The 20,465-nt window shown below is 37.3% G+C and overlaps 2 protein-coding genes across 2 annotated transcripts in view; one reads left to right on the forward strand and one right to left on the reverse strand.

Moving 5' to 3' along the window:
* Window positions 1-7,157: 7,157 nt before the first annotated feature.
* LOC122292866 (2-oxoglutarate-dependent dioxygenase DAO-like) lies at window positions 7,158-8,692 on the forward strand. The gene is made up of 3 exons (XM_043101408.1): window positions 7,158-7,549; window positions 7,734-8,048; window positions 8,167-8,692. Exons 1-3 carry the CDS (start codon window positions 7,190-7,192, stop codon window positions 8,413-8,415), a joined length of 924 nt encoding a protein of 307 aa, XP_042957342.1. The 5' UTR covers window positions 7,158-7,189; the 3' UTR covers window positions 8,416-8,692.
* Window positions 8,693-10,675: 1,983 nt separating this feature from the next.
* The window catches only part of LOC122291899 (probable apyrase 6), a 33,908-nt gene continuing 24,118 nt past the window's right edge, over window positions 10,676-20,465 (reverse strand). The window contains exons 7-8 of the mRNA XM_043099937.1: window positions 11,711-11,907; window positions 10,676-11,144 (exon numbers count right to left, since the gene is read on the reverse strand). Of these exons, the coding sequence (XP_042955871.1) occupies window positions 10,874-11,144; window positions 11,711-11,907 (468 nt within the window). The 3' untranslated portion in view covers window positions 10,676-10,873. The remainder of the gene's footprint in view (window positions 11,145-11,710; window positions 11,908-20,465) is intronic.

Genomic DNA, 20,465 nt, shown 5'->3' on the forward strand with positions numbered 1-20,465 from the left:
TGCAAGCAAACCTCATCTAGAATGAATGGCCAGCGTTCTTCTTCCAAAAGTCGCGACAACAGCAAATGGAACGCCAATGGTTCAGGTTTTCGCAAATATAAACCCAAGTGCCAGTTGTGTGATCAGTTGGGTTACACGGCTAAAACTTGTCCAAAGCATACTCAAAATGATTTCTCTACAAACTATGTTGCATCCTCCAAAAGGAAGGATCAGAATTGGTTAGTGGACTAGGTAGCCTCCTACAACATGACAATTGATCGTTCAAATCTTTCTATTCATTCCAAATATGACGGTACGGATGAAGTGGTGATTGGTGATGGATTAGGTTTGCAAGTATCTCATATTGGGTCATTATCCTTTACCTCTCCCAGTTGAATTTTTCATTTGCAAGATACCCTATGTGTTCCCACCATTAAAAGAAAATTTGATTTCCGTTCATCATTTTACCAAACAAAATAATGTCTATTTTGAATTTCATCCATCTCATTTTTTTTTTTTTCGTGAAGGATCAGATCACAGGGGCAACACTACTCAAAGGTGAATGTGAGGATGGGTTGTGCCCTTTGCTAGAGACAATGGCTATGGCTTCAAAACCCACAATTGCTTATGTTCATGAACGTATGACGGCAGATGATGGCACAAACGTCTTGGCCATCCCTCTCCCAAAATTGCTCAACATCTTATCCGCACCTTTTCTTTGTCTATTAATAAAAAAGAAAGTTCATCCCTTTGTGTCTCATGTTCTCAAAATAAAGCCCACCAGCAAATGTTTCAATATCATGGCTTAAAAAGCACGGCTCCCCTCGAATTAATTTATACCAATGTTTGGAGTCCTTCTCATGGCATTGGTATTGATGGTTCAAAATATTACATTATTTTTGTTGGCTACTATATCAAATATATATGGCTCTATACTATGTCTCATAAATCATGTGTTCAAATTATATTTCCTCAATTTCGAAATCTTGTGGAAAATAGATTCAACACTAAAATCAAGAGCCTATATTTTGAAAATGGAGGCGAATATATTGCTCTTAAAAATTACTTATCTGTTTATGGCATTAGTCACTATACTACTGCTCCCCACACCCCACAACAGAATGGCATGTCTGAAAGACGACATCCCCATCTTGTTGAAATAGGTCTTACTCTTCTCACTGATGCCCATATGCCTATTTTCTATTGGCCATAATCGTTTCAAGCCACAACATACTTGATCAATCGAATGCCAAATTCAGCTCTGATATTTAAAAGATAATAAGCACTGCCTTGAATTTTGTACAATTTTATTCAATTGTCAAAACTGGTTTATATTCAAAAACAGAGTCACTAAGCATGGAAAGTATACAATGTGAAACTGTAACTATGTATGGAAAGTATGTAAAGAAAAATAAATACGAAAACCAGTCCTTGATTCTAGCTTGCATTAATCTTGGCATATCAGCTGTCATCGGTTGAAATCTTTCGTTAAATGAGTTGGCATATGATGACAGTTTATTCATCCTTGATAATGTTCATATGTAAAATTATAAAAGTCAGCTGTCAACTTTAGACAATTCAAGAGTTATCAATCAACCGATGTGAACTGATAACTCTTAAATGAGTTTAAGATTAATTTACATGCAATATACAAGACACAATAACAATATACAATAACAATACAAGACACGAGAATATATCAAACAACATATATAAACATGTGTATTATATTTTTAAATCAATGTGTATGTGATTTCCTTAAGTTTTGCATCATTTTTTTAAATTATATATTCTTATTAATTAATTAAGGTGTTGGTTATTTTACATATTTCTTTGCATGTCGAACATGTCATTTTCTCCTTATATCTACTATATACTACTACCATAAGTATATATATATATAGTATATATATATATAGTATAGTATAGTATATTTATATAATATATAAGAATAACAAATTAAATGTTTTTGGCCCGTTTGAAAGTGGTAAGTGCACGTTCAAACAGGTAAATTATTTTTAGAAGATGTTTGAACACTATCAAGGGTATAACAGGTTATGGGGGTCAAACCTAACTAGCGTCATTTGAACATTTTCAATTTCCTCCCCGCCACGCCCAACAAGAGAGCTATCACATGCCGTTGTCAACGCCTCCTTCAACCACCAATCTCGAACCCACAACAGGTATGTCACATAACCTTCAATTATTTTACATGTAAATAGGTTAATATTTTGGTATAAATGAGGTTGAAAATAGGTTTTGAATTTCTTTTTCAAAATACCTTTTGGCCACCGTAGATGGTTGGAAAAACAAGGCCAAGATGCCTCTATGCTCATCCCATCTTTGTATTGCTGTGATTTGTAGAAGAACAAAATGAATCCATCAATTTCTTTCGGTTTTAGCAATGGCTAAGTTTGCTCAACCATTACCAAGCTCAACCTAGTTACCGTTCGAATATCGATGAACCATTCTAAGATATGTACATGAAGCGTTCAATTTGTTTACTTTACCGTTCAACCCAAAATGTGTATACCGTTTAAATGGTAAATTTTAATTACGAACGTGTACATTCGAATAGTATACAACATATTTTAGTTTTTTCCATAGAGGAAAATGGATAATTTAATATATAGTGTTTTAGTTAGATATAATTGTTTTATCTAAGTTTCATTTATTATATTTTATAATCATTGTTCATAATTTTATTTATTAAATTTTAGCATTATTCCAATGACTTCTCGAAAAAGGAAGTGGGGCACGTCAAGGCAACCGTCAAGCAAAGAAGTTTGAGCTAATACTATTTTGTTGGAGCAACAGGTGAAGATTTATCCTTAGCCATCATTTGAGCCAATGTGTTCTAAGTAGCCATCAAGACCTCATAATAATTTACATCCTTAAAATTAATATCCACAAAACATCAAAAACGTCATCATTATACAACAATAACTAATTCTTATAATTTTACCATTCAAATGTTCATCCTGATTTTAGTAAGGTTGGCACTACAGGCTCTACAGCCACTGCTGGAGCTACATTTAGTATAAAAATGAATTTTTTTATTCTATTTATTTTTAAATGTATTTTTTAACACTTTAAAATATTTTAAAAAAAAAATCACAATATCATTTAAAAAATATTTCCCAAATCACGAAATGAAAAAAAAAAAAAAAAAAAAAAAAAAATTGGCAATGGTAGCAGGGAGCGGTGGACTTAGCATTTTGCTTTCAGTAAACCTTAAAATCGTATCGCTAATTGAAATAATCTCCACATGCAAGCTCGTAACACATTAACCTATCATACATAATTCAAGCGGATATATATATCCATCTTTAATTTTTATTTAGATGATTTTGTAAGATTTAACTTTGTTTTATTATTAAAAAAGCTTCTATTTTTAATGTTTTTCTATTTTAAGTATTTATGGTGACATGGCATGCATACTAACTATGATCTTTTAATTTTTTTTTTTTTTTTAATGGTTGACTATGATCTGGTTTAGATAGTAAGTTAAGATGAAATAAAATAAGTTAAAATAGTTTGTGAATAGTAGTAAAATAGTTTCTCAATAGTAGTGAAATGATTTGAGTTAAAATATTTGATAAAATTTTAAAAAATGATAGAGAAAAAGTTGAATCAAAATATTATAAAGTTAAAATATTATTTTTATTTTGAGATTTGAAAAGGTTAAATTATCTTTTATATTTTGTTTAAAAGTTCGAAAAAGTTATAATAATTAAATAATAATTAAATTAAAAAATTAAAAATTAAAAAATATTTATATTTTTTATATTTAAATATTGAGATAAAGTATAAGCATCTCTCCATAAAATAATATGCATGAATCTTCCATGCGTAAGATGGGTAAGGACTATTTTATTTATCCAAAAGTCAGTTTTTTATTTACACTTCTTAGCAATTGTATTAGCTGTTGGGTGGGAGAATTCCTTTCCCTCATTTTGTCTATTATTGCTATCTCTATTCATGCGGTCGAAGCTTGTTCTGGTTCGGGTCACGTGGCACGTTTATAAACTGGAATTTGGGAATTTAAAAGTCGTAAGCTGGCGTTGGGATTTGTGTCATATTTAGATGTGGCCCGTTTCTAATTCCATCTAACTAATAAGAATAGGACATGTGTCATATTGATTCACAGTCGGGATTAAAAGAGGACCTGGCTGTCTAAAAGAATTTTTCTTTTCATATTTTTTAATATATTTAAATATTTTTAAAAAATAAAAAAAAATATTTCAATACACTTAAAATCACTTTTTTAATTATTAAATAAAAAAATTTAATCAAAGTTTAATTAGGATATTCAAGCCCAAGCAACATTCAAACTTTTTCCCGTTAAAAAATGCACAATCAACGTAAATATTATAAGAATTTTATTACATATAATTAAAATTACGTATTAATATGCGTATCAATATTAATTTTTTTGTATTTAAAATTTAAATTAGTATTATTTATAATAAAATCTACTTTTTAACTAATTATATTAAATTGATGTACATATTAATACATAATTATGATTGCAAATAAATTTTTCTATATTATAAGTATAATTCAAATGACCAAATTTAAAAAATGACCTTAACCCAATTGACCAAACTTAAAAACTTTTTAAACCATATGTTGTATAAACGTATCTCCATTATGATTCTCTTTAAATAGCTGTTAAGATCTCTATCTCCGTGATTTACTGTTTACATATTTTCAACTTCTTATAAATAATAGATTTGCATTTAGTTTCTTTTATTTATCGTATACAAACTGAATGACAACTCTAATATTCTTCTATAAAATTATATAAGTCAATGCATCAGTTATATAAATACCCGCTACTTTATAAGTCTTATTTTTATATATTTTTTATATTTTATTAATATAATTGATTACATTAACTTATTTTAATACTTAATCATTCCTATTAAAAAATTACTGTATATAAAAATTTTTATTATTATAATTAAACAACCCGAACGAGACAATCTGATTAGTACGTTGCAACTTGCACGTTGGTGGGGTTCATTAATTATCAAGTTTGAATAATGATTGTATGAATAATCATTTAAGTGATGCCTCCCTATTCATTCATTAGGCATTAATTGTCAGATCACGCGGGGATCGACGAAATATTATAATTTGGGTCCGGCTACTATGCCGCCCCAAACGGTATGCTCAGCGGGTTTTTTTTTTTTTTTTTTTTCACATTTTTTTAATCACTTTTTTAATTATTAAATTAAAAAAAAATACACCAATACATTTAAAATCACTTTCTTAATTATTAAATAAAATAAAAATAAAAATTTTTACCCATCGGTCAACTCGAACGGTCAACCCCAAACAACAAATTAAAAGACTTTTTCCTTATAATTGGGAGGGAGTTGGCGTAGAGGTTTGACAAACATTAATTTTTAAAACAAAATTTTATACATTATATTATTATCTTATTTTTATCTTATTAAATATAGTGTGACATATTTATTATTATTAAATAATTATTTATTATATTCTTCTTTATTAATAATAATAATAAATGTGTCACATCTTACTTAATAATATGAAAATATAATATATAGCATTTCTCCAGGTATTTCTCGTAAGAATGATTATTTTTTTATCAAAATAAATATATTTTAATCGTAGATAGTCATTCTCATTATATATACTTCGTCATAAATATTCATTTTTCTTATAATTAGTACAAAAAATAAATAAATACTTCCTACCATTTCCTACTAAGAGAGAGGCACATAAAGTGATGTTTTTTATGTAATCAAAAGTGAAATTGTAGTTCCATAAATCGTAGACCACAATTGATATCAACTTATTATCAAAATTAAGGTGTCTAATCAAATTTACTTTTTCAAGCTTGGAATGTATTCCTCGTATTAATAGAGCGATTAATGTTGGGGAAACCACAATTGTACAATTTATAACGTTTTAATTATAAGCTGAATGTAATTTATGTTCAATGGCACATGTCGATCGGCCTATTAATATAAAATAATCCAAGAGATAGCTCTCTCTTTGATTATTTTGGGCGGCTGGCTGAACGTAAATGGTTGGCATAAACTGCCCAATTATTCAATTTCATGTGGTAACTTAAGGAAAAATCTAATTACAAGTATAACTACATACTAATATGTGCACAAATCTAATATGATTGGTCAAAAAATAAATTTTATTTAAAACAATACTAATTTAAATTTTAAATATTAAAAAATCAGTATTAATACGTAAATTAATACGTAACTTTAATTGTACTTAGCAAAACTCATAACTTAATTGTAGGCAGCATGCATTCGCCAATAATCTTGACCAACTGGCTCAATCTAGATCGTGCAAAGAAGTCGACGAACTAATCAATGAATTACGCGTAAAAAACAAAGAAAAACAAGTCTACAAATATGCTTTGCACAATGACACATTGTTCCCAGTTTGAAGCTACACTTCTCGGCCAAGAAGTTCATTTCTGTTGCCTGAGCTGTTTCAGGTTGCAGGTTTTGTCTTTATTTCTCTGAGTCTGTTTAAATTACTATCTCATATCCTGCATGCATGGTTTAGCAGAACGTACATACATACATAAATGCGTTGAAGCAGCTCCCTCTGGGTTTAGTTTTTATTTGATTTTTGGATAACGTTTCGGGGTTTGATCATGTCATGTGCACTACTTTAGTTTGGGTAAAACTCGACCTTAGTTAGTAGATATTTGAAGCTTGCTGTCTATTGGTTGGATCATGTTCTTCTCTTTGGTTGGACATGATGTCCACTTCATGCTTTAATTGTGCTTGGGGCAATTGTTATGGCTTTTTATTCCTAATTAGTCACTTTTTAAATCTAATTAAGGCAACTAATTAATCATTCAACCCTACTACATACGAAATCAGCTAAATTGAATGAGAAAATGGCCATTTTTTGTTCCAAATCTATATTGGCATCTTTTAAGGCCGAAGGGTCGTCGTCATGATGACTATTTCAAAATGAATAGTATCCATCTGATCTAAAAAATTACTATATTTTGCATGTCATTTCATTTGTAAAAGTGATTAGACTGATAAATGAAGTAATGACCATAATACTCCATTAATTTAGTTGAATTGGATAGAATAAATTAATCCTCACCCCATTTGAGTACGTACTCATGATTGTCGTTCATTTGTATTCGTGGATGTTTATTTGAAGAAGGGAAGAGGACAAGCGAGCAAACATGACGGAGGGCGACAACTCGAAGCATGTAGTACCGATTATTGACATGCAAGAATTTGATCAAGAATATGTAGATCATTATCGGAAACTCAGAGAAGCAGCCGAGGAATGGGGTTGTTTTAGGGTCGTCAACCACAATATCCCTGTGGGTCTCATGACACAAATGAAGAAGGTGGTGAGCGAATTGTTTGACCTTCCCACAGAAACCAAAAGGCACAACATCGATTTGATTACGGGCAGCGGCTACTTGGCACCAAATGTTGCCAATCCTAATTATGAGTCCTTGGGCCTCCATGATTTGGGATCCCCTCAAGACTTGGGTGCCTTTTTTTCTCAGCTGGATGCCTCTCCTCACCAAAGGTTTGTTTCTGCTATATCATACATGCACATGAATGATGCTAAGGTCGTTTGGACCAGATGATATATGGCGTATGGAAAACAAAGAACCCCCACCCCTGTATAAAAAAAACAAACAAACACAGTGCATATGATACAGTGCACGCACACTTACCAATTGCGCGCCTTATCTTTCTTGTATTGGCAAGGAGATACTAGAGACGTATGCTAAAGCAATACACGAGCTGGCCCTTGATTTGGGGAAAAAGTTGGCCAAATGCATGGGGTTGGTCGCCGACTTGTTCAAGGATTGGCCTTGCCAGCTTAGGATGAACAAATACCACTTCACTCCTGAAACCGTAGGCTCTTCAGGTGTACTGATACACTCAGATTGTGGGTTTCTAACCATAGTTCAAGATGATGAAAATGTTGGTGGTCTTGAAGCCATGGACAACTTTGGTGAATTTGTACCAATCCGCCCATGGCCAGGCACCTTCCTTGTCAATCTTGGGGACGTTGCTAAGGTAATTAAGAACCCCATTTCATTCATTTATTGCGCCAGCTTATTCGATATATATAATTTTAATCTGAAAAATATCATCATGCATGATTGTTCACGATTGACATGTACGTACGTTGAAGCTATGGAGTAATGGAAGGTTTCGTAACGTGAAGCATCGAGTAGAATGCAAAGAATCAAGTATCCGATTTTCAATTGCCTCATCTATCTTAGGACCGAATGAGGGAGAAATGGAAGCCCCGCCTGAACTTGTGGACACTGAACACCCGCGTCTTTACGCCCCGATTGCTTATGAAGATTATAGGAAACTCAGACAGACGAAAAGAATGGCAACTGGTGAGGCCCTCGAGCTGCTGCGCACCCACTCTTGATTCATTGCATACATGGACTTTATCTCCACCACTATCGATCTTTGTATGTCAAGCTATGTTATCATGTCAGCCGGCATGTTATATATATATATGCCTAGTTAAAATATTCAGTACAATAAAACCGATGGAGAAAAACCAATAAAATTGTTGTGATCAATAAGAATCCATGCAGTTGGAAAGACATTTTATAATAGTCTTCTATTTGGCATTTTATTTGATGAGATTACAACATGTTAATTATATATAATGATTTACTTTCGTAATAATTTTGTAACACCCGAGCCTTAATCTTTGGCTTAAGGCTGAAAAATAATAATAATTCATCTTGACCACCACCCCAATTGCTTTTATAGGCTGGTATTATTTTTAGTTCCAAGAAAACTACGTCATGATCATATGGCCCAAATTGGGAAATCGATGCACAACAATGATTACTCAAGTGGAGTTGAACTCCACGAGAGAATAGTACAGCATCTCGGATGTTGGCCTCGGCGGTATAGTCAGTTTTGAGGGAATTGTTAGTCGTGTTGGTCTTTATATCGGAATGCTCTCGATTGGGCTGAGGTTCTTTCTGCCGTCCAGTCTAAAAAATTCTGGACTACCTTGTGTTCAGCTTTGGCAAAGTTATTGCCCAGTGCATGGAGGATATGTTGACTTGATGCTTTGTGTGGAATAAGGCACTTGAACCCGCCAAGGTGGCGGACTCCAACTTGTTTACACGTTGTGCAGAATCATTGTGGGAAGCAGTGCAATTTTCAATCCCACACTGTTTATCAGGTCGTTCACTTGGAGCATTGGTTCTCTCATATCAAGAATTGGGACTGCAAGTTCATCTTTATATATGGTGAAGGTTGGGAACTGACAAGGCAGGGGAAGCGCTTCGGTGGTACACTCCCCGTCTCCTTCCACCCATACTAACCTCAGAGGTAGGAGGGAAACCCATCAACCACCTGCCATTTTAGAGGTCAACTAGCTAGCAGAAGTTATAGTTAGGCGCCCTAGACTTGGACTCACTCTTGGACCCTACTTTCATCAACAAATGCAAGGGATGAGGCAACGCCGATAGGTTGCGTTGATGGACAAGAGGTCTCTACTGGGTATGGGACTGGCTGCTGACCCTTTTGAACCAATAGTTGAAGGCATGGCCGATGGGGAACGTTTGCCTGGGTTGCCTTCTGTACAAAATCTGTAGGTTGCTAACATGGAAAGGAAAAGGAAATGTCTACAAAAAGGTGTCAGTAAGTTTTGCAGTATCAAATAGTTTCATCACTAATTAGATTTTAGGACACTGTACATGTGCATTGCACGTGCCATCCTTAACCGTTCGAAAGAAGTGTTAAAATGAGCAAGAAAAAAGGAGCCAACCCTCGTGGGTGGCTCCAACCCACAAAGCACTGCAATAACTTTCTTGAGTTCTTATACTCATCAGTTTTGCACACCACAGTACACATAATTTATTTATTTATTTTTTATCCTTGCTAAACTAAAAAAAGTTTTCTACTCATCATTCATACACCACACATTTAGTCAAGGTTAAAGATAAAAGAAAAATACAAAAATTTTAATATTGTGTAACATAAGAATGATGAATAGAATTTTTCTAACTTCCCCATACTAAAACACCCAAGCATATAAACAACAAAGGCGGACCATGAATGTCATGAGACGTGGTTCGCAATTGAAAATGGGTGCTGCTGCTTAGAACAACATTTCGAAAAACCGTTTGATCCAATTAGTAGATTTTTTTTTTTTTTTTTTTAATTTCATTTCTATATTTTGCATTGTTTTGGAATTCTTTTAAATGAAAATTAATTTATAAAATCATTTTTAACTAAACAAACGCAAAAGCTTGAAGAAAATTGAAAAAAATAAATAAATAAACAAAAAGAAAAAAAAAAACGAAAGAAATTTAATCAACTCAGTCAAATGGCTGTGGTCCTGTGGAAGTGTTACGCCAACTATCATTTTCCATTGAAAATTGAAACGCAAAACCTAACCAAGGGATTAACATGACCGGAAGTCTTTCACTACAGCAACAAATATGATTATAATAGCTAACCTTCGAGCTCGACTCAAAAAGCCAAAAGTGCTAACATTCTCTTGCCTTCCCTAAACTCGACTACCCAACATCAGAATAGGCTATTGTTACAAAGAAATACAGAATTTCAGCATCACCGTGAGGAACTTGGCAAATATCATCAACCAGTGTATATAATCATACGTGACATCCTTGCCCAAACTAAAGAGCAAATCACTTGAATTTCGGCAATAATGCATTACTATCATTACAAAATCATAAGGGAGTGAGTGCCTTGCAGTTATCCCTGTATATTGTGGACATTGTGGTCTTTTCAAGCAATAAAACTCATTGGTGCTATGGTGCTCTCATAAATTTTCTAATGAATTTACAGAGATTCCTTCCAAATGAACAAAGAGTAGAAAAAAGTTGGGTGGATAGTTACCTAGGGACACGAGTGACAATATAGCGCCCTTTCTCTAGATCATAGATAGTCTTTAATTGTGGTTTCCGCCATCGAAGTACAAAGAATGTGGCAAGTACAGCTATTAATAGAAATGCAAACAAGGAGAAGTATGTGACTGATTCATTTCCAACAATCTGGCCCAGGCTACCAGGTTCCAACTGGAGTGGCTCTGACATTGTTTCGCTGATGAAAGCTCCAAGCGTCCAGTCGAGGGGAATGCTTCCAGTGTGATTTGCAAATCCAACCCTACGAAAAGTTATTTTAACCACAATATCACTGATTTTTATTTCTGATAGCGGGGAAAAAACTACTTGCCTCTTCTATACCAAATCCAATACCATTTCTAAAATTAGGCCCCAACTAGAAGCTCCAACAGTCCAACCACAATTGTAGCATCAGAACACATCTATACCATATTTGAATAAAGTTTCAAGCTAGCAACAAAGAACTTGGCTATCTATCTTCATTACAAATTTGCAGGACCAGTGAAAATCCCTATTCAACACTAATACTCAGAAGGTGTACAATGTACGAGAAATGTGAGCAAATACTTTTTCATTCTGAAGAATTAAACTAGTTTAATATGATACCAAGAACAGTCTGGGTACTTGCAAGTTGATTCAACTTGATTAACTTTTAAAGTACAGATGAATGTATTAGGCATATCAGTTTATACCACCCTATGCATTAGGTATTAGTTATTGACATCTGTATGAATGCTAGTCTTTTTTTCCATCAGTAACATCTGGATGAATTCAGTTTGCCACTAGAAAAGTGAAAACAATTTGGTCTGCATCCAAAAGAAATGATACCTCTTTTCAGTCATAGGGATTCCAAGGCTGTCATGCAATAGTGCCATCATATACGCTGAAGAGAAGCAGTATCTTGACAAATCCAAGTCATCAATATAACGATGCTGAATTCTCAGCTTACTCCAATCATCTTCACAATAGTGTTGACCAGCTGCCTCCAACCCCAACAAAGATGCCGTAGGAAAGAGCCCAAAAAACTGTACAACATAGAGGCAAGGAAAAGTACTCAATTAAGGTTATTAAAAAATTGAAGGGAAAAAGGAATATGCAAATATGCTTTAGCACTGACACATTGTTCACTCACGGTAAACTCAGCTATTTTAAGCGAGATTAGAAGTCTCATCGCCAATGCCAACAAATTGTTCACTGAATGATACAATGTTTTGATTTTGCTCTGATTCAGTTTACTTCTCTCCCATTCTTCATGGTTTAGCAGTACATACATGTGTTTGAAGGTCCAGCTGGGTTTAGTTTGATCTATTGGTTTCCACGTAAAATTCAACCCTTAGTTAATATCTGAATCTTGCTGATTATTATTGGTAGTTCTATGTCTCCTTAACTTCGTTTCTATTGGCAAGCTTTTTCGTTTTCCTTTTGTTCCATCCAGTTGAAGGTGGGTTCTTGAGTTCTCACTGGCTGGTATACTAGCTGGAGGTTCCCATTGTTGGCTGTCGCTACTATCTACTTCTGTTGTGGTTTGGGCAATTATTATGGCTGCTAGGTTCGAATTAATTTCCTTTTACATCTAGTTAAGTCCCATCTGAATCTTCATTCAATGCTTCCATGACTGCTAATCTGAATGGGAAAATAGACGTTTTGTGGGCTAAATATGTAGGGATATTTTTTAAGGTCAAAGGACCATCGTCACCTAGTTGAAGATGTGCCCAAAGAAACTGAGCCCACTTTTAGCTCGTGCGAATGTTACAACATTGGTTCCTCTACTTATCGATCAATATCAGTTCCCTCTAATTTATCCTGGCACTGCTAAAGTGGAGGAACATCTACAACGTGTACTACAACATAGGTAATGTTTCTTGCATCCATGCACTTTGAAAACAATACTTTGACACAATACCAAGTACTCAAAAGTCTTGGGTGCACAAGAGAAACTCACCACGAATGAACTCAGGCTAAATGATGTTGCTCACATGTATCAGCAATGTACGGACTTTGGTTAAACCGCTAATTTGGAGTTGACAACTATACAAAGGCAACCCTCAGTAAAGTGGATTGGCCCTAACCCTCTTTTAGTTTTCAAATGTGTTCGACCTTGTTCACAAGCTAGTTAATTTTGACAATATAGATTATTTATATTATATTCTATAACTTCATCTACAAATTGTGACAAGCTTTGGCTTTTAATAAATATCTTAAAATAATTTTTAAATGCATATATCAATGATGATATTAGTATTGATCCAAACGACATGCATCACATAGGAATATGATTTTATCTTATCTTTTTTAAATACATAAGATATTCTCATCCTAAATTTCAAATTTATATTATAAAAATAATAAATACGAATTATTCAAGTTTATATGGTCTTATACAAGTTAAACCAAGCTTTATAGGAACACAAAATTAATCAAGCTCAGAACGATTGTGTTGTGAAGACCAGCCCGAGACCCCTCTTCCTCTAAAACCCCGAGACCCATTTTCAACCACTTTCTTTGCCAGCTTTTCTGCTGAAGAGGAGGGGGAAGTTTTGGCTCCCTCCTCCCCGCTCCCCCCTCCTCCCCTTTTCCTATCTCTCTACTCTGTCCATAGTGTTTTTCCAGCTTTCTAGTTGCTTTTGTTGTCCCTTTTCCTCCAAGGCCGAAAAAGACTGATCTGCAGCTTTCTGGCCAAAACCAAGATGCCCGCATCGTACAAGGGTGTGCCAAAACGATGGGTGTGTGTTGCTCATGCACAGCCCAAAGTGGCATGTGGGGCCCATACACCTCCCTTCCTCAGAGCCCAATCTGCCACATTCGCCGGCCCACAAGATTCCCCACCCTCAAATATTCCAGATCTGACCATCAAGGCCGCAATGTGACCGGTGTGTGAGTTGCAGCGCTGGTGCAGATTCTGATGCCTCCCGAGTTTGCCTAATCTGTAATCAGCCATTATTCAACTCTATCTTGATTTTCCTAAACCTAAAAGCTGGGATACCCTTATATCCAAAAAGGAAAGTCAAAAATTTAAACCGCTCCCATTCGATGATCACCATCACTCCCGTAATCACTTGATGGTCTCTTTCTGCCACAACCCTAGAGCCCCACACTTTTTCACTTCAGCCCCAGGTGCAAGAACCACACTTATTCCTTCGGGAGAATGTGGAGTATTGCAACTACAAATAATGCAATGGAGTTTGGTTTTCAACCTGGCCTTTTAATATAAGAGCTGTCATCTTTCGCCACAAAATCATGAAGATGTGAAAGTGGATCTCCCCAAGAGCCATTCCGAAACAACGAAGTGCAGCCACACCAACCACCATGGCCTCTACAATTCGCTTGTCGGATTGTACAAAAACTGCCACTTAGTGCAGCTCCCCTTGGTGGGGAAGGGTCGGGAACATTTATTTGTTTGTAGTGCCCACTTTTTATTCTCCTTTTGTGTTGTACTAATTGTAAAGCGGTATTTGTCGGGTGTCCCCCACCCTTTATTCATGTAATCCTCTATCTGTTAAATATTTTTTTTGATAAGTAAAAGATATTTGCATTAATAAGAATAGGCATAGCCCAAGTACACAACGGGAGTATACAAGAGTTTACACCTAGCTAAGAGAAAGATATAGAAACAACAAAATCATGAAAATTTAGGCCATTACAATCTACAACACTCACCCATAGGATCAAAGTTTTAACAAAGAACAATCTAATCTCCTTCAATGTTTGCTTCTTATCTTCAAAAGTCCGATGATTTCGTTCCATACATAGGCACCAAAGAATACATATAGGAATCATCTTCCACACAGGTAAGATTTGTGGTATTCCGTCCAAATTCTTCCAACTAGCCACAAGCTCAACCACCATAGCAGACATAACCCAGGCTAACTCCAATCTTCTAAATACATCATTCCACAGTGATCTAGTAACCTCACAATGAAGCAGAAGATAATCCACAGTCTCACCATTCTTTTTGCACATACAACACTAGTCCACAACAATCACCCGACGTTTTCGTAGATTATCCATAGTCAAAATCTTGCCCAGTGAAGCTATCCAAACGAAAAAGTTCGCCTTAAGAGGCATCTTGTTTCTCCAAATACTTCTCAATGGAAAGCTATTATGTTGTGGATTGGTGAGGGTTCTATAAAAGAAGCGGGAAGAGAAAGCACCTTTTCTAGTTGGTGTCCACCACAATTTATCAGTTCCTCGAGTGCTCAATCTCATGGCATACAAGGTTCTGAAAAAATCAGCAAACCTGTCAACTTCCCAATCATGATCTGCCCTCATAAAATTTACATTCCATTGGATTGAGCCACCAGACATCTCCATGAGATCAACAACTAATGCTTCTTGTTCACACACGATCCTGAAAATTGTAGGAAATGTATCCTTAAGAGCTCGATCTCCACACCATAGATCATGTCAAAATTTTATTCTAGATCCATCACCCATCACAATCCTAATGTCTCAAGCAAACAACCCCCAACCTCTTCATATGTGCTTCCAAACTCCCACTCCATACACCCCTTGTACCTCCCTAGTAGTCCCGCCCCCCCCCCCCAGGGGTGGGCTCCGACTCCGACGGAGTCGGAATGCCCACATCCGACCTCCGACTCCAACTTGAGTCGGATGTCAAAACCACCTCCGATTCCGACTCCGATTGGAATCGGAGTTGAGATGTCGGAGTTCGACAGAGTCGGAATGCCCACATCCGATTTCACGGTTCGCCGGTGGCCGTGGATCTCGAGTCATTTAACCGGTGGGTTTCACGATCACGAGCTGGGTCCAATACCAAAGAAACGCGTTCCCAATCCCTTCCTTCAGAAGCCAAAAAGCGTACAAATCGAAAAGCAAGGCGATCGGCACATCCACTCCAGCACATCCACTCCAGCACCTCCCTCCGCTACCTCCCCGTGTCGTTTAACCAGGTGATCGGCATAAGGAGTCCGGCGATCGCCTTTCTCATCCCGTGCAAGAAGGAGTCCGGCGAGGTCTACCTCGCCCTCATTCCCGTTGTCTTGGGGATCGTCTTGGCGAGCAACAGCGAGGCCAAGATCCTTCCACCTGTTCGGAAATGGGTCGAGGAGCTGGAGGGGGAGGCGCTGGAGGGGGAACTGGGAAGAGAGGAGCAGAACTGTAGGGTTAGCCGGTTAGAGATGTTTATATATCCTATTAAAAACGGCGTCGTTTAAGGTTTTCCTAAAAAAATAGTTGCAAAATGTGTAATGGTGCATGAGGGGATTCGAACACAGGATCCGGAGAAACAAAACCGAGCCTCAACCATTGAGCTACTTGACTACGTAATATTGATAATACAATATATAATATATAAGGTATAAATAGTCGGAGTTCGGAGTCGGAATTCGGAGTCAACAAGGCCTCCGGACTCCGACTCCGAATTCCAAGAACTCCGACTCCGTCGGAGTCGAATTCGGAGCGGAATTCGGAGCGGAGTCGGAAATCTCGGAAATGCACAGGCCTACCCCCCCCCCCCCCGGCCCCCGGGGGGCCCCGGCAGACATGCACCTGTACTTAAGATCAATCACCAACTTCCATGAAGCTTCCCTCTGTTATATTGCCACAGCCATTTCCCAAGAAGAGCCTGGTTGAATACCCTCAAGTTTATAAATTTTTTTGATAAGTTACCCTCAAGTTTATAATTCCCAACCCAATAGTAGAAATTGGAGAGCAAAGCTTATCCCATTTGCCCAGGTGGAACTTCACTCCAAAGAAAATCACACTGGAGTTTCTCTATTCGGATGTCCCACTAGCCGGGATTGGGAAAAAAGATGTGAAGTGAACCTGTAAATTGGACAGTGTGCTCTTGATTAGGGTGGTCCTTCCACCTTTTGACAAATACAATCGCATAATTTTTTTAAACTAGAACTGAGTAAGATAGAGAGAAGCCCGCCATCTCCCCTCCACACTAGCCGGCGAGTGACATCGCAGACAAGGCCGACAAGCCTCGGCGACTCTATTGAGGCCGTTCGGCAACAGTCCTCCCTCCGGCGGCCAGAAAGTTTGAAAGGGCCTCTCTCAGTCGACTGTCAGAGTGTGCCGTTAGCCTTGCAGTCCACAAAAAGAGTCGCCGGCCTTTGGCAAGTCTATTGGGCTTCATCCGACAGCAAGATCTATTCTACTCTTCTCTTCTCGATCACATAGGAAGTCGCAATCCACCGTCAACCACTATAAGAGAGGTCGTAACACCTATCGGTAGCCACAGAAAGCTTCGACAGTCACCCAGACTCCCAGATCCACCGAAAATCGTAGTTAATCCTTCTTGGTCCACTTTTGCTTTATGTGGTTTGGAACACGCGGTTACGTTTGAATTAAGGGACTTCCTCTCCTGTGGATCTGCTAGTTATTCGTAAGTCCTAGGGCTAAACCCTTCTAACCAAACTCATGGGTCCTCGGATGATGGTGCTACCTTTAAGGAAGGAGTTGGAGTAGAATCTGTATAAAGTTCAGTGGCGATTTGGGATTTGGGATTTGATGATGACGACATGCGATAGGGATTCATCTGAGGTTGAAGGTGAGAGGTGGTTAAAGGTGGAATAAAAAACTTTCCTTTTTTCGAAAGAGGGAGGAAATAGATTTCGTATCTATGAACGTAGCAAAAGGTTGGCAAGTTCATGTGTCTAGGTGGGACGAGAATTTCATGGACGGCGAAGGGGATAGAGGATTGTTTAGAACTTAAATGTCATGAAGGATTCTTCAGAGAGCTAAGAATGGGTAATGGAGTTCTCATTATTCAACATCAGGCTAACACAAGGGGTAGCTTTCTGCAACTCTCAGACTTCCAAAATGGTAGGAGGAAATGGTTGTTGCTGATTCTGGAAGGCGCTAATGGCATTGGATGGAAAGGCTTTTTCAATCCATTCGAAGCATTACTAGGTACAAAACCACTATTTTGAAGCATGCAAACAACAATGGGGAGTTTGTTGATGGAAAGACAGTGGGAATGTGTTCCTCAATCAAAAGTGTTTCATACGCTACAGTGTTGAGGTCACAGGTGGGTAGTCCAGTTGAGATCAACTCCGTGGTAGAAGGAAAGGGTAAGGCGTTTGTTGGAGACAAAGGCCGTCAGGTGACATTGGGAGAAGTTGAGGGGGTCTTGTGGGATGTCAAACCTCAGTTGACGGGAGTTATGGAGTATGTGAGAGATTTAATGTTTAAGCTAGATAAGGGGCTGGACCTAGTAGTGGGTTTCGGTCGTGGGTCAAAAAAGGACAAGAGAGGGAGGGGGGTAGATCCTACGGGTTCAAAGGCCTCAAGTGAGTCGGTAAAGGGCATTTCAACACCGGCATAGATAGGGTCGTTCAACGTTGGCATCTTTGTCCATGCTAGTGTCACCTAGGACATCGGCAACGTGTCGTCCATGCCTCTTGAGGGAGTAGTAGGCCCACAGTCACCAGTTGCAAATGGGGTTAGCACTTTGGAAGAAATAATCGAGCCTCTTTTAGAAGATACAAATGGGGTAATGAAAGGTAGTGCTCCCCCTACCTATTCTATTCCCGAGGGACAATAGGGTCTGACAAAGTGGAACTACAAGGATCATTGGGGGGTGAAGCAAATTTTATCAATGCCATCATCGATGTAGGGGAGGAACCTTTTATGGTGACAAAAACAATGGATAGCAACCATTTAGCTGTCAAGAAGACTCAAGATTTGTCGTTGGTGCCTAGTGTGGATGAAGGCTTAGAGTTGGAAGTGCAGTTGGGTACTATGTATGGGGATGATGTTGCTCCCCTAGTTTCTCTTCCTCTATTAAATGATATAGTGGGTTCACCATCGGATTGGGTTCTTCATAAAGTTAACGGGTTTAAGCTCTATTCGCTATGATTGAGGCAAGCCACGCGCTTGAAACCAAATCAAGTTTCAAGAAAAGTAAGGAGTTAAAACATCTTTCATGGGCAATTAACTACGACGTTAAGGGAAGTAGTTCAAGTTGAGGGAAGAAATTAGAGGGATTTGAATGAGTTGTATGGGAAACAAGGGGTTGGGGTTGGAGAGGTGTTTCACGAGCTTTTGGGTGATTCGGGACACTGTAGTATGGGCTAGGTGTCTTCTTGTATACGTTCAGTGTACTTGGTTACTCCTATTGATATATATATATATATATATAATATGTTTAGTTATATAAAAAAAAAACAAAAAACAAATACAATCACTTCCAACCTGTCAATCTGCATTCAATCTTTTCTATTACTTCATCCCATATAGATTTAGCCCTGAAAGAGGCCCCCAAAGGAAGGCCAAGGTATTTCATGGGGAGTGAGGAGACCTTGCATTGAAGAATGTTGGCCAATTGCCCGTGGTTACAAATGTTTCTAACTGGGACCAGCTCCGATTTAGATAAATTCACCTTCAATCCTGGCATAGCTTTGAAGCTAAGTAGGATAGCCCTTAGATAATAAATCTGATTTTGGTCTGCCTTACAAAATAACAAGGTATCATCTGCAAACAACAAAGGAAAAATGTTAAGGGTGCCCCCCAATTGGCGTCGCCAATAAAAAATCCAACCATAAAGCCATTGTCTACCATAGCGGACATCAACCTACTAAGTGCCTCCATAACAATGACAGAGAAGCAGGGACAACAGATCACCCTGTCTTAGGCCGCGTGAATTGGTAAATAAACCAATTGGATTGTCATTCACCAAAACCGAGAACCTCACAATCAAGATGCAATATCTAATCCATGAGAACCACCTCTCCCCAAATCCAGAACTCCCAAGCAAGTATAATAGGAAGTTCCAGTTGACATGGTCATATGTCTTCTCCATATCCAGCTTGCATAGAACACCCGATTCTCTTGATTTTAATCTACTATCTAGCCATTCATTGGCGATTAGTACTAGATCCAATATTTGTCTTTCTTTTAGAAAGGCATTTTGGGGTCTCAAAATAATCCTCCCCAAAACCAACTCGAAGCGGTTTACTAAAACTTGGAGATAATCTTATAGACCCTATTCACGAGACTAATAGGCCAAAAATCTTTAACATTCAAAGCCCCAACCTTCTTGGGCATAAGTGCAATAAAAGTGGCATCGAGACTTTTCTCTAACTTACCAAATGAGAAAAATTCTTGGAAAACCTTCATCAAATTATCCTCCACTGCCTCCCAAGAGGATTGGAGGAATCCCATAGAGAAGCCATATGGTCCAAGTGCTTTGTCTTTGACCATCTTTCTCACCACTTCATAACCCTCTGTCTTGTTGAAAGGCCTCTCCATCCAGGCAGCACTGTGTTAAATATTATACATCAAGCTTGCTTAGAAAAAAACACCAAGCTTTATAGAAGCTCTATCGTTTGCTTTTATTATAATTTTGTGGTCTTAACTGACTCATTTAATAAATTAAATTTGCTGAAGTTGAGTAATAGCAATAACCAAGTGGAGTAGTCTTGTTGGGACGTCACGAAAAGGAGTAGAGGAACAGCAAAATGAAACAGTAGTAACTTTTCAGTTATTTCATTTTTTCAGTTAGACACACCCAATGGGTCTTGAACTGACGATCTCGCCCTTTGTCCCATTGGTGGCAAATTCCTATTAGAACTAAAGTATTTCAGCCTATTTTGTTTTTTTAGTGTGAAATTTATGT

This window comes from Carya illinoinensis, chromosome 13 (genome assembly GCF_018687715.1).
Source record: "Carya illinoinensis cultivar Pawnee chromosome 13, C.illinoinensisPawnee_v1, whole genome shotgun sequence".
Taxonomy (NCBI): domain Eukaryota; kingdom Viridiplantae; phylum Streptophyta; class Magnoliopsida; order Fagales; family Juglandaceae; genus Carya; species Carya illinoinensis.